Source organism: Phoenix dactylifera, chromosome 2, assembly GCF_051530095.1.
Source record: "Phoenix dactylifera cultivar Ajwa chromosome 2, Ajwa_hap1_PhDact_Kaust_v1.1, whole genome shotgun sequence".
Taxonomy (NCBI): domain Eukaryota; kingdom Viridiplantae; phylum Streptophyta; class Magnoliopsida; order Arecales; family Arecaceae; genus Phoenix; species Phoenix dactylifera.
Window position 1 is genome coordinate 30,305,080 of NC_143191.1, and position 13,479 is coordinate 30,318,558.

Here is a 13,479-nt window from a genome sequence, read left to right on the forward strand (position 1 = left end):
GTTGATTCTCTCCTCCTCCTGCTTCTCCCCTCAGTTCTTTACATGTTTTAGTTCAAATTTCACATATATTCTTTTGGATCTCATGTCTCTGTTAGTGGATTTCACACACCGTCGGATAAAAAACGAGTTTTTGAATCCCCGCAACATCAAAGTTGATGCATTGGATTCTCAAAGTTGAAGAGATTGCGGCCGAAAGATTCTCACAGGGGCACTCCCAAGGGGGAAAAACAAACTTTTGGCATGGAAGAGACTAGAGATTGCATTGGGGAACTCTGTGTTGTTTTGCATCGAGTTCCGAAATCTCGATCATGTTCTTTCCAGATTGAGGAGCATCAAAGCTATTAAGCTTTTTTTTTCACCAAAAAAAATGCTATTAAGCCTCCACAACGCTAAATCTAGAGATTTTTGTTGCTTGTGGATTTGTGGTTGTACTACAAAAATATATGCTTTGAAGCAATTTACCGCAATGTAGATCAGAAACTTCATCAGAAAAAAAAACCGCGTACTAGAAATGTATGAGGATGATCACCTCGGTGGGCTTTGGTTGCCATAAGCTATTCCACATGTTCTGTTGGAATTGTAGGTCCTATTTGAGTCTACTCATTTTTTTCTGGATGTCTTTTGGGGTTCAGTATTGAAGGGCCTTAAGGTTGAACACATGCATTTCGATCCTTATCTTATCCAGCTTTAGGAGTTCACTTGGTCTTATCTGATAGATTTACTTTTCTTATAATAATTAGCAACCATAGACTCGAGGATCTGTTAAGGCTTGGGTAATTTTGTTTGATTACTGATGCTGAAGTACAAACGGGGGTTTAGATCATCACAAATTGATGACATGCAACTATTCTTGCAGTATTGTTTAGTTTAGAATACACTTTTTTTTTTCATAATTTAGCATGCTTCTTTTCCCTCCTATTTATTACATCCCAAGTCTCGTACACCGTTCTGCAATTCTATCGAAGCCTTGGCACCGAATTCGCACTAGGTTGCTTGGATTGGGGATTTGATCTGGCTCACGGAAGGGTTCATGCGAGGTTGAGAAATTCTTTTCTAGACCCAAGTCTATTCAATTCTATCCTATTAATTAACATCCCAAGTCTAGACCCAACTTATATTTGTAAATGATTAGGTTAATTCTTCTCAGATATCGTTCAGCAATTCCTAGTTCATACTAGGTTGCTTGGGTTGGAAATTTGATCCAGTTCTCGGAAGGTTGATGTGAGGTTGAGTGTTTGTAAAATTTTTGTCAAACTTCAACTGATTAAACTTATTTTGGTAGCAAAATTTGTGATAGGGGACTCTATTCTCTTTAAGAACCGTATTCCTAGATTCAAATTATATAGTCTATTGCGGGAATGCATGTCTAACTTCTTATCCCCAGAGGGGAAAATGGCACTCTACTAAGGTGTCATATCAAAGAAGACTTATGAGAGTTTTAGGAGAGGCCTTCCCATCCTCACTGATGAAGTAATTTCTTGGAACAGCATTGCTAAAGTTTTGCCAAGTTCATTTTATAAGTAAAACTAACATTAATGCAATATGTTATTTTATGTAAGTCCATTTTTCGAGTCCTGACAACTCAAGTAACAATCAGGCGCTCATCCAATCAAGACCATGATCTCCATTAGTGTACTGGATGTCCAATAAAAAGAGCATAAGCACTAATAGAGTCTCCCCATTCTCTGCTTTCAACATGGCAGACGATGCCTCTCATGAGCATGGATATGTGCACAACTTTACGCGACACTCATCCATCTTCTCTTACTTTCTTTCAAGATAAGATGAAGGAAGGGCGATACGAAGTCTTTATAAGGAGACATGTTCCCGTGCTGCTCTATCGGTTGGGGTGTTGGAAGTAAACCAATATAAGAAGTCAAGTGATTAGGAGTTGGTTTTGGCTAGAGTTCTTACTTGTTTGTGAGTTTTATTAGGTTAGTGATTGGATTAGTTTAGATTGGATTAGAATTATATTAGAAGTGGTGTCTTTGATAGTGACTCAGTTGAAATAGAATTTGTTTAGAGTTGGGAACTGAAGCTATATATGTGGTATGCGGTGGCTAGTTCCTCTTCGCAAGCAACGTATGTTCTTTTAGACTGAATTGAATTCTCAACGTAGCTTCTCAATTCCTCTCTCTTCTTCTCTCTCTCTCTCTTCTCTACTAATTCTACTTCTCCAAAGAGGCCAATCTAGAGGCATGTTGTTTCCTAACAGTGGTATCAGAGCCTCGGAAGATCTAGGGCGCGAGATCGTAGGCAGCATATCCGGCTGCAAGCAAGAGAGAGTTGGTGGAGATCAAGACTAGATCATAGCCTCAAATAACGGTATGATCCAGCTTCAACTGCCTCGATTTAGCGGGAAGAACTTCGATCAATGGAAGGTCCAGATGCGATGTCTCTTCAAATCTCAAGATATGTGGGATCTTGTGGAGACCGGCTTTTCAGATGTAGCTGGTGCAGAGTACGAGGCACTCCCACAAGCCAAGAAGGATGCCCTAAAGGAGGCGCGAAAGAAAGATAGCCGAGCGTTGTTCTTTCTTTCTCAAGCTGTCGATGAAGTCGTGCTGGAGCGAATCACGAATGCTACCACGTCAAAAGAGGCATGGGATATTTTGGAGAAGAGCTTCAAAGGTGCAGATTGAGTGAAAAAGGTGCGCCTTCAAACTTTGAGAGGAGAGTTTGAAGGATTGAAGATGACAGACATAGAGTCTATATCAGAGTATTTTGGCAAAGTGATTGCCGTAGCAAACAAGATGCGGATGAACGGTGAAGAAATCACTGATTTGAGGATCGTGGAGAAGATCCCGAGAACCGTTCCACCTAAGTTCGATCGTATTGTAGCTACAATCGAGAAGTTCAAGGACATTGAAAAGATGTCCGTTGAAGAGCTCATGGGTTCATTGGAAGCACATGAGCAACGACTCAGTCAGAGATCGTCATCATCAGTTGAGCAGTCTCTCAAAGCTCAATTGGTGATAGGTGATAGATTTGATAGAAGATTGAAAGAAGGACGAGGCGCCGACCGTGGTCATGGTTGAGGATGAGGTCGTGGTGAAGCAGCTGTGGTCAACCAGGAGAAGTATTACAGCGGCACTTCATCAAAAGGAAGAGTGTGTGGTTGAGATACAAGCTACCAACAGAACAAATCACAAGTCAAGTGTTTCTGCTGCAACAAATATGGCCACTATCGGTATGAGTGCAGGAAGAAGATGGCTGATGAGGAGAATAATGCCAATTTTGTTGAAAAGAAGGAAGATTCAAGCTCTCCTATGTTACTTCACTACAAAAGAAGGAATAACTCCCGGCGCTTTTTTTTGTCTCTACCGACGCTTATAAGCGTCGGCGAATTCCCAGCCAACGCCACCCAAAGCGTGGATCAGACGTCGGGCAGGTGGGCGTGGGTCCGGTTTTTGCCGACGCTAAGAGAAAGCGTCGGCAAAAACAGGGATTTGCCGACGCTAATGAAAGCGTCGGCAAAAACGGCTTTCCCGACGCTTTAAAGCGTCGATAAAGCCCAATACAGTTTGCGTTTTCGCCGACGCTTTAAAGCGTCGGGAAAAACAGATTTCCCGACGCTTTAAAGCGTCGACAAAGACCAATCCAGTTTTCGTTTTCGCCGACGCTTTAAAGCGTCGGCAAATGTATTTTGGCCGACGCTTTAAAGCGTCGGAATTGCTATTTTTTTTAAAAAAATAAAAATACGAATGTAAATTATAAAGGTCAAAATACATATTTAGTATCAAAAAGGGGAAAAAGGGGAAAAAGGGGATTGCTATTTAAAAAGAAAAAAAAAACAATAGCAATGGCCTTTGAGCAAAAGAGAACGAGGGGATACCTCGGGGTGTAGGAAAAACAGTGGGAACTTTGGCAAGCTGGATATCGCAAGCGAGCACTACTGTCAGTTCGATTTACAACAGCAGCAATATCACAGAAGGGGCACTGTATCTCAAATGATAAAAGATAGGGGAACTTGCTCAGCGGTCCATTTATTGACCGAACTTTAACATTAAATCCCTGTTGACCGGTTGTTTAACAACCGGTCCATATATATTTTAACATTGCTTTATGGGACAAAAATGCCCCCGCCTCTCCCATTCCCACCGAAGAAGGAGAAGAAAAAGGCAGCCGCCGGCCACGGCCCACCCCCTCCCGCGCCTGCCGCCGGCCACAGCCCGCCCCCTCCCGCACCCGCTGCCCCCTTCCACGCCGCCGGAATTACCTCCGCCCCCACGATGGGGAGGTGCCAAAGAAGAGGAGCCGCTGCCCCCCCCCCCCCCCGGTGGCCCCATCCTGCGGCCGCCACCATCCGACCCCCTTCCGTAGCTGCCGGCCTCGCGAGAGGAGAAGGAAGAAGAAAGAAGGACAAGGGAAGAAGAGAAGGAAAAAAAAAGAAAAAGAAAAGAAAAAAAAGAAAATGAAAGAAAAAGAAGAAAAGAAAATAAAATAAAAATAAAAATAAAATTAACTGTGTTCCTAGACAAGTTAACTGTGTTCACAGACAACTTAACTGTGTTCACAGACTTGGAGTCGACCCCTTAACAGCACGAGTCGACCCCTGCTCATCTGGAGTCGACTCTCAGGCTTTCCTAGACAACTTAACTGTGTTCCCTGACAAGTTAACTGTGTTCCCAAACAACTTAACTGTGTTCCTAGACAACTATGTTCCTAGACAAATTAAATGTGTTCCTAGACAAGTTAACTGTGTTTCCAAACAACTTAACTGTATTCTTAGATAACTGTATTCCTAAACAACTTAATTGTGTTCACAGACAACTTAACTGTGTTCCTAGACAACTGTGTTCCTAGACAAGTTAACTGTGTTCCCAAACAATTTAACTGTGTTCCTAAACAACTGTGTTCCTAGACAAGTTAACTGTGTTCCTAGACAACCTAACTGTGTTCCCAGACAAGTTAACTGTGTTCCTAGACAACTTAACTGTGTTCCCAGACAAGTTAACTGTGTTCCCAAACAACTTAACTGTGTTCCTAGACAACTGTGTTCCTAGACAAATTAACTGTGTTCCTAGACAAGTTAACTGTGTTCCCAAACAACTTAACTGTATTCTTAGATAACTGTGTTCCTAAACAACTTAACTATGTTCACAGACAACTTAACTGTGTTCCTAGACAACTGTGTTCCTAGACAAGTTAATTGTGTTCCCAAACAATTTAACTGTGTTCCTAAACAACTGTGTTCCTAGACAAGTTAACTGTGTTCCTAGACAACTTAACTGTGTTCCCAGACAAGTTAACTGTGTTCCTAGACAACTTAACTGTGTTCCCAGACAAGTTAACTGTGTTCCTAGACAACTTAACTGTGTTCCCAGACAAGTTAACTGTGTTCCCAAACAACTTAACTGTGTTCCTAGACAACTGTGTTCCTAGACAACTGTGTTCCTAGACAAATTAACTGTGTTCCTAGATAAGTTAACTGTGTTCCCAAACAACTTAACTGTATTCTTAGATAACTGTGTTCCTAAACAACTTAACTGTGTTCACAGACAACTTAACTGTGTTCCTAGACAACTGTGTTCCTAGACAAGTTAACTGTGTTTCCAAACAATTTAATTGTGTTCCTAAACAACTGTGTTCCCAGACAAGTTAACTGTGTTCCTAGACAACTTAACTGTGTTCCCAGACAAGTTAACTGTGTTCCCAAACAACTTAACTGTGTTCCTAGATAACTGTGTTCCTAGACAAGTTAACTGTGTTCCTAGACAAGTTAACTGTGTTCCCAAACAACTTAACTGTATTCTTAGATAACTGTGTTCCTAAACAAGTTAACTGTGTTCACAGACAACTTAACTGTGTTCCTAGACAAGTTAACTGTGTTCCTAGACAAGTTAACTGTGTTCCTAAACAATTTAACTGTGTTCCTAAACAACTGTGTTCCTAGACAAGTTAACTGTGTTCCTAGACAAATTAACTGTGTTCCTAGATAACTTAACTGTGTTCCCAGACAAGTTAACTGTGTTCCCAAACAACTTAACTGTGTTCCTAAACAACTGTGTTCCTAGACAACTTAACTGTGTTCACATACAATTTAACTGTGTTCCTAGACAAGTTAACTGTGTTCACAGACAACTTAAATGTGTTCACAGACCTGGGGTCGACCCCTGTTCACCTGGAGTCGACTCTCTCAGGCTTTCCAGAGAGCTGTTTTTTGCCTGATTTCAGGGGTCGACTCCAGCTCTTCAGGGGTCGACCCCAGCTCTTTAGGGGTCGACCCCAGCTCAGCATAAGCCTACAATAATTTTCTAATAATACTTAACTGTGTGCACAGTCGAAATAACTGTGTTCTGGGGTAGAATAAGTGTGTTCCGAGATGATTTAAATATGTTCCAAGCTTATTTAACCGTGTGTCATGTTAGATTAAGTGTGTTCCAAACTTATTTAATTGTTCCAAGCTTATTTAACTTTATTTTTATTTTTTCCTTTTTTTTCTTTTTTTTTTCTTCTCTTCTTCTTCTTTCTTCTTTTTTCTCCTTCCGCGAGTTGGCGGCACACAGTTAAGTTGTCTGCGAACACAGTTAACAGGACTGTGCACACAGTTAAGTGTTCTTAGAAAATTGTTGTAGAAGTGAGCGAGTCGACCCAAGATTTTTACAAGTCGACCCCAGCAGAGCAGGAGTCGACCCCAGTTCAAACTTTTTCTTTTCTTTTTCTTTTTTTTCTTCTCTTCTTCCCTTCTTCTTCTTTCTTCTCTTCCCGCGAGGCCGGCGGCGCCGGAAAGGGGCTGGGCCACGGCGGACGCTGGAGGAGGGCGGGCCGTGGCCGGCGACAGCCGCAGGACGCGGGACGGCGCCCTTCTTCCTCTTCTTCGGCACCTTCCCACCATGGGGGCAGGGGCGGAGGCATTCCCGGCGGCGCGGCCGCGGAAGGGGGCTCGGGAGGAGGCGAGCCGGGCCGGCAGCGGCCGCGGGAGGGGGCAGGCCGCGGTCGGCAGCAGCCGCGGCTGGGAGATTACAGTTTGGAAAGTCTCTGAAATTCTTCTTCTTCGGAAGGATGGGAGATCATGAGGGAAGGGGCATTTTCGGTATCTTATTTCAAAATAAAAGGGGCTCAGGGACCGGGAATTACAGTTTGGAAAGTTTCTGGACCGGTTGTTTTAGATTTAATTAACAAGGACTTTTTATTATAGTGGAGTCTTTAGAGGGATGGGAAAGTCAATTACCCTAAAAGATATTCACTTAGATAGCCCTTTCTTGGCCAGGATAATCTCTCTGGGGACTTCTGATATTCTCGATGACCAGCACAAATTAATCATGTTCTAAGTTTGTTCCACAAATAAGATGCTCTTCTGATGATAGGATCTACAGAGAAACCTTCTGCATATGCTCCCAAAGCTCTCAAGAGGGTTATCCATTTTTCTCCATTGTCCTGCATACAGATAAAGAAGTACATGGTTGAGAAATGGACGCACCAAACTTCTTCTAAGAAACTCAGTATGTCAAGATAATTTGGAAAATAACACAAACCTGCGGTTTCTGAAACACGAGGTCAGATGTTTCAAATGGAACCATGTATGATGGAAGATCGGAACGCAAAGTTGCCTTGGGGGGAAAAAGAATCCGGTAAGGACCAGTTTCTAGAAGCTTGAATGATTATCACAAAATGCTCAACTATGGCTACTGAAGAATTGAACTAATGGAAGTCTCAAATTTGAGAACTCTGACCTACATATACTAATTAACATTTCGCATATAAAAAAACAGCAGTTCAATAGAGGAAAGGCAGAAGAAAGATCGAGCATGCACAGCAGATTGAGAACCAATTTCTCTGTTTGACTTGTTCTCAGCTAGGTTTTATAATAACTACAGATTCTACATGATACGCCCTTGTCACACATGCCCATACACGCACACATGCATGCGCACGCGCAAACACAGATAGAGAGAGAGAGAGAGAGACTCCCGGTAATATGACAATATTGCAGAAACTTATAATTGACTATTTTATAGCAAGCATTATGATAGTTGAGTCAAGATAAAATACATTAATAGCCTTCAACAAGTCTTCACCAAGGCCTCCTATCACCAAATTAATCTACGATAATATAATCTGGATGCACATCAGAAAATGCACATTTGATGAATTATCATCTAAAACAATAAAGATCATCTACATCTTTACTCTTCAGAAGATTCAAGTATAGCACATGTTCAAAAGTTATCCATGTAAAAGTAGCATTATGTTCCAATGTAGTAGCTTTTACAACTTTACCAAGTACTAGTTGGATATGACTTTTCGTTATCATCTAATGCATTAACGTTGATCTACTAAATGTGGAAGCTAGGATTGCTCATCAAATGGCAATTTCTGAGGCACTACAGGAATGGTCAATGAGCTTCCAGTAATTAGATTTCTTGCTGGTATTATAAAATAAACCCTCCAGATAGTTATTATTTTAAAATAAGACAACATTGGCAGTTCAGTTTTCATTAGACTCAAAGATTATACACCAAAAAGGGTTTCACAGCTCTGCTGCAAATGCAGTAAATCTAATGCTTAGAAAGGATCATTGACAAGTCCACCACACACACCATCAATCAAGCCGTTTCTCATCAAATGCTTTATGATTCAAATTCCACTGGCTATAACAGCCTTTACTACTACACGGAAGCGGGATCAACGTGACTAGAAGATATAAATTTTATAAAGCCAATCATGTATCAACAAAGTAACAAGCTCCAAAATATTGTCTGCGATGTGGAGAAGACCCATAATTGATGGGAAAAGGAAAAGGTTAAGTACATGATAATGCTTTAAAAGCTAAGTATGTAGAAGACAGAAAAAGGCAAGAATATTACCAAGTTCTTGCAAAGAAGAGCCTGATCGGCACTTGATAACAATGCCTGCAGGACCGGATTTAGAAACACGTAAGTGCAATGGACACGCAAAGATTTATCACTTACGTAGCGATAGGAAGGCCAATAGAATTAATAATACAAAAGGAGTAAAGCTAAAAAGAACAAACATAAATTATGATAAATAGGCATCTAAGCAAACTACTCAACATACTAAAGAAAATTGTTACATATTGACTGCACCTTTTTGATACGAATGTAAATTGTTACATTCGTATTTTTTAAAAAAAAAATAAAAATACGAATGTAAATTATAACCATTTGTAAGCATAAACAAGAAGACTTATCCCATCTAGTTTGGGTCACGTATTTAGGAATCTTATAATATCATTGGTCCATATCCAAGCCAAGCTGTCTGAAATGATGAAGTCATTTCTCATATGAAAAATTAAACCCATGAGTATAGCAACCTAACATAATAAACAGTCAAGTAATCAAACTCCAAGAACCTTGTTGTATGTTATGTGCCAGCAATCAAGCAATTTGTGATTCATGATAATACATGAGTTAGATTACTCATAGAAAATTAAACTACTATTCGAGGAAAGAACTCACATGCTAGCATGGACAGGCAGAGTTGGAAGTTGACATTTTTCCTTGAGATGATAGTTATCAGTAGCACAGAAATGTGGAACAGTAGTAAGCATATCAACCAAGGTTCCTACAGATGCATCAAACTATAAGGCTCAATGGCCACAAATAATTTAATAAGATCATATTGGATATTTGATCAGTGATAAAACATTTTCATAAGCAGAAAAAAGATGAAATGACATTTTGAACATAAGATATGCACATCATTCAGAGGAACATCGGGAAATATGGAGATGAATTTTTCACTGATGGACAGTATTGGAACACGTCCTGCATTATTATACTAGGAGTTGGGATTGGGCAGTGAAAAGATCATTTCCCCCTCCTACCATATTTCGGCATTCATCTATGCATAACATTACAAGTGACGCAGTATTTTCAGTAACACAATTTTAAATATAACATTACAAGCAACAATCCTCAATTGAGAGCATAAGAAGAGACGTACGTACTTACTAAGAATAAAAACAATGTGATTAATTCCTCTTATCTTCTCTTCCTTTTAATTAAACTGGGGCAAACTAATAAATATAATCCAACATAAGCAATTCTGTTTTCTTATTTTTCTTATGTAATACGACACATATCACCTCAATATGTTGGAAATCAATGTGTTTGAAGAATAGACAGAGGTCCTACTCCTAGTTGGAACATTGAAAAAAGAAGAAGAAGAGCTGGCTCTCAAGCACACAGAGACAGGACATGTTCTAGTGTAACTTTAAGGGTTGATGAAACACCAAAAAACAACAAATATTTTTTATCTTCTTCTTCAGAGAGGAAAGAGAGGAACCAATGGAGATGATCATTGCCTGCTTGCGGACTGGGCAGCCGGTCGCCATGGTGCACCGGTAGTATGCCCGGGGGCACGGATTCCCTTTGGCCATCTTCTGTCCATACTTTCTCCATTGACATCCATCAGTGATCTATAAGACAAGTGGGGCATTGTCTAATTAGTTTCAACATTAATTGCTATCATAATTACCACAATCGATCAGATTAGAGATATGGATGGAAATTTGTCTCGGTGACGGCCGGCATTTTCCCGGGGGCATGGGAGCCATCGCAGAGGAGGGGGCAGGGGGCGGCGGCGGGGGCGGGGGCGGGGGTTGGGGCGGCGGCTGGAGAGGCAGCGGTGGGGGCGGGGGTGAGGAGGAAGTCGTCCTCGTCGTGTGAGGAGACGATGGACTGGACGAAGGTGATACCGAAGAAGGAGATGAGGTAGATGAGAGAGGCGACGAGGCCGACGATGGCGAGGAGCTCGGTGAGGCCGACGACGTGGAGCGGCATCGACGATCGGATCTTCTCGCGCCACCGCCGCATCAGGAAGACGAGCGAGGCCGCGAAGAGGGCGGAGAAGAGGAGATTCGTGTGCCGGATAGGGAGCGGGAGGGCATCCGACGCCTGGATCCGGCCGCGAACGTAGGAAGTATCCTCCGGGTTGGCGGCCGCTGCGCTCTGGGGGAATCTCCGGCGGACGTCCATTGGGGAGGCGGCGATGGGAGCCAGAAAGGCGGAATGGACGAGGAATGGGGAGGGGGTTCCGTTTTCTCTTCGATCTCTGGAATGGGTTGAGGGTGGAGGGCGGTGGCCGGGAAAACGGAAAGAGAGAGAGAGGGCTTGTTGGGATTTAGGAATGGGAAATGTTGGCTTCCGACGACGCTTGTTAGCGTCGTCTTAGGCTGGAGACTACATCGTCGGCAAAGTTTGACGCTAGACCAAAAATTGCCGATGCTTCTGAAAAGCGTCGGCAAAAAAGCGTCGGTAAAAGCTCCTTTTCCTGTAGTGCTTGTTTGTAATGTAGCAGAGGTTTGTGAAAGCAGCACATGGTATTCACTAGTGAGATGGCTAGGGACATCTGGAGCACTTCACCCGCTTTTACAGCGCCCAGATTCGCCCTCGTCTCTTGGGTGCCCCCACCCCCTGGTCATCTCAAAGTGAATTTCGATGGGAGCATGATGATGGATGGTGGATTTGGAGGGGTTGGATTTGTGATCAGGGATTCCTGGGGTAGGATGGTGGCAGCAGGGGGGCAGCGCACGACGGGTCTTTCAGTTGTTGGGGCTGAGCTTCGAGCTGCATGGGAGGGTTTGTCTTTTGCGAAGAGAGTCCTTGGTGCCGAGTGGGTGCTATTGGAGGGGGATTCCTCTGTGGTGGTTGATTGGATCCGAGGTGTGGATAGATATGGGGATGGTCATCCCCTCATTAGAGAGATTCGGAGACTGGCTCAGGAGTTTGGTGGCTTCCAGGTAGCCCACGTATATCGGGAGGCGAACAGGGCAGCAGACTGGGTCGCCTCCTTCGTCGCACGACACTCTGGGGAGTTCCTTTGGACATCTGTAGGAGATATTTCTTCAGATCTGTACTCTTTACTTTATCGTGATCTGGCAGGATGTACTCACTTTAGAGCTATATAATTTGCCGTTTTGACCAAAAAAAAAAAAAAGCAGCACATGGTATTTTGAGGATGATAGTGTTATTTCGATGATTGACACAACCATTGAGGAAATATCAAATTAATAATATAATGTAATGCGATACATCACTAATGAATACGACACCCTCGATACATTAAGAGAATAAGATCAAGATGTCTTCCAATGATTAACAACGAGATAAAATTTGTAATAAAAAAGGGGATAGAGAATTCTTAATTCTAATTCAGCAAGGTTTCAAGAGAAATATACTCTTAAGGAAAAAAACATTAATTTTTATTATTAAGAGTATGTAGCACTACCGTGGCATACACTCAAAATTGCTTGAAATATATTTCATTGATTATATGGATAGTCTAACCTTAAGATGCAGCAAAGTGTGGAATGAGTCGACCTCAACATAAGTGGAGTTGACCCTGGCACATCATGGAACCATCTGGCACACCCTTTCAAAAATGGCACAGATGAACAGTAAGTGAAGTCGACCCCATGTATGCTTGAGTCGACCCCAGGAGTGGAGCCGACCCCAAAGAATCTTGAGTCAACCCCAGCTTCAAGCCTCAAGAAAACAACTCTCTGGAATTTACTGAGAGAGCCGACCCCAAGCTTCCTTGAGCCGACCCCAGTTGGAGCCGACCCCAGGAATACTTGAGCCGACCCCAATGGAGCCGACCCCAACTGAACATGAGCCGACCCCAAAGATATATGCTCAAAAACCATGTCTCTGAAATTCCAGAGAGGGTAGACCCCAATGGAGTTTGAGTCGACCCCACTGTAGCATGGGTCGACCCCAAGATAGGTTGAGTCGACCCCAGTGAGAACAATCAGAAATACAAGGTTCTGTGATTCCTGAGAAGGCCGACCCCACTGTAGCAGGGGTCGACCCCAGAGGAAGTTGAGTCGACCCCAGAAAAACTTGGGTCGACCTCAGTACGGGCAGAGGCATAACGGCTAGTTCTGCAGAAGTACTTTTTGACCTCCCAACGGCTAGTAACGGATAGTTTTTCAAATCTGACCAATGGGGAGTGACCAAAAGATATGGGAAAGCATTTAAAGTGACACTATTTATCAGAGAAAAGGATCTTTTGAAAATAAATTAAAGTTCATTCAAGAAAAAGCAAGCCCTAGCCTTTTCAATCAAGTGCTACATTCAAAGAGCCAAAAGGAAGTGGTTGAGCAGATTAAAAGAGACATTAAGAGCTCCACCAACCCTTGAAGAGTGAAGCAATCTTGACAAAGAAGAGAAGAGCCTTATCAAAGCGATAACTATATTCTAAACTCTTCTTTATAGCTCATAATTGTTATATTTGCTCATTTAGAAGTTTCAACTCTCTTTTTCTTAGTCAATTTGTAAGGTTTGTTGGTGAGCTCGTAAAACCAACGATGTAGGTTTGTTGGTGAACCCGTAAACCAACGGTGAAGGTTTGTTGGTGAGCCCGACAAAGAGATATTTAGATTCACTATACTTTAGGAGAGCACCGAACCACTATACTTCTTGTGTGTTTGCATTGTGTATTGTTCTAACTTTATTACAATCACTCACTCATCAATTAACTCAATTAAGGAATTAAAAATTTAGAAGAACC

At 42.3% G+C, this 13,479-nt stretch overlaps 1 protein-coding gene across 4 annotated transcripts; it reads right to left on the bottom strand.

Moving 5' to 3' along the window:
• Window positions 1–6,065: 6,065 nt before the first annotated feature.
• LOC148700458 (uncharacterized) lies at window positions 6,066–11,096 on the bottom strand. Of its 4 annotated transcripts, XR_016399215.1 has the most exons (5): window positions 10,271–11,092; window positions 9,423–9,528; window positions 8,811–8,855; window positions 7,479–7,553; window positions 7,365–7,380 (listed from the first exon to the last, which is right to left on the bottom strand). XR_016399215.1 is itself a non-coding variant. In XM_089928869.1 (4 exons), the coding sequence occupies exons 1-4, from the start codon at window positions 10,343–10,345 to the stop codon at window positions 7,264–7,266; spliced, it is 312 nt and encodes a 103-aa protein (XP_089784995.1). In that variant the 5' UTR covers window positions 10,346–11,096; the 3' UTR covers window positions 6,066–7,263. The 4 variants fall into 4 exon arrangements, 1 of the variants encoding a protein (XP_089784995.1); XM_089928869.1 differs by lacking the exon at window positions 9,423–9,528 and having other exon boundaries at window positions 6,066–7,380; window positions 10,271–11,096; XR_016399216.1 differs by lacking the exons at window positions 7,365–7,380; window positions 7,479–7,553 and having other exon boundaries at window positions 7,560–8,855.
• Between the last annotated feature and the right edge of the window lie 2,383 nt (window positions 11,097–13,479).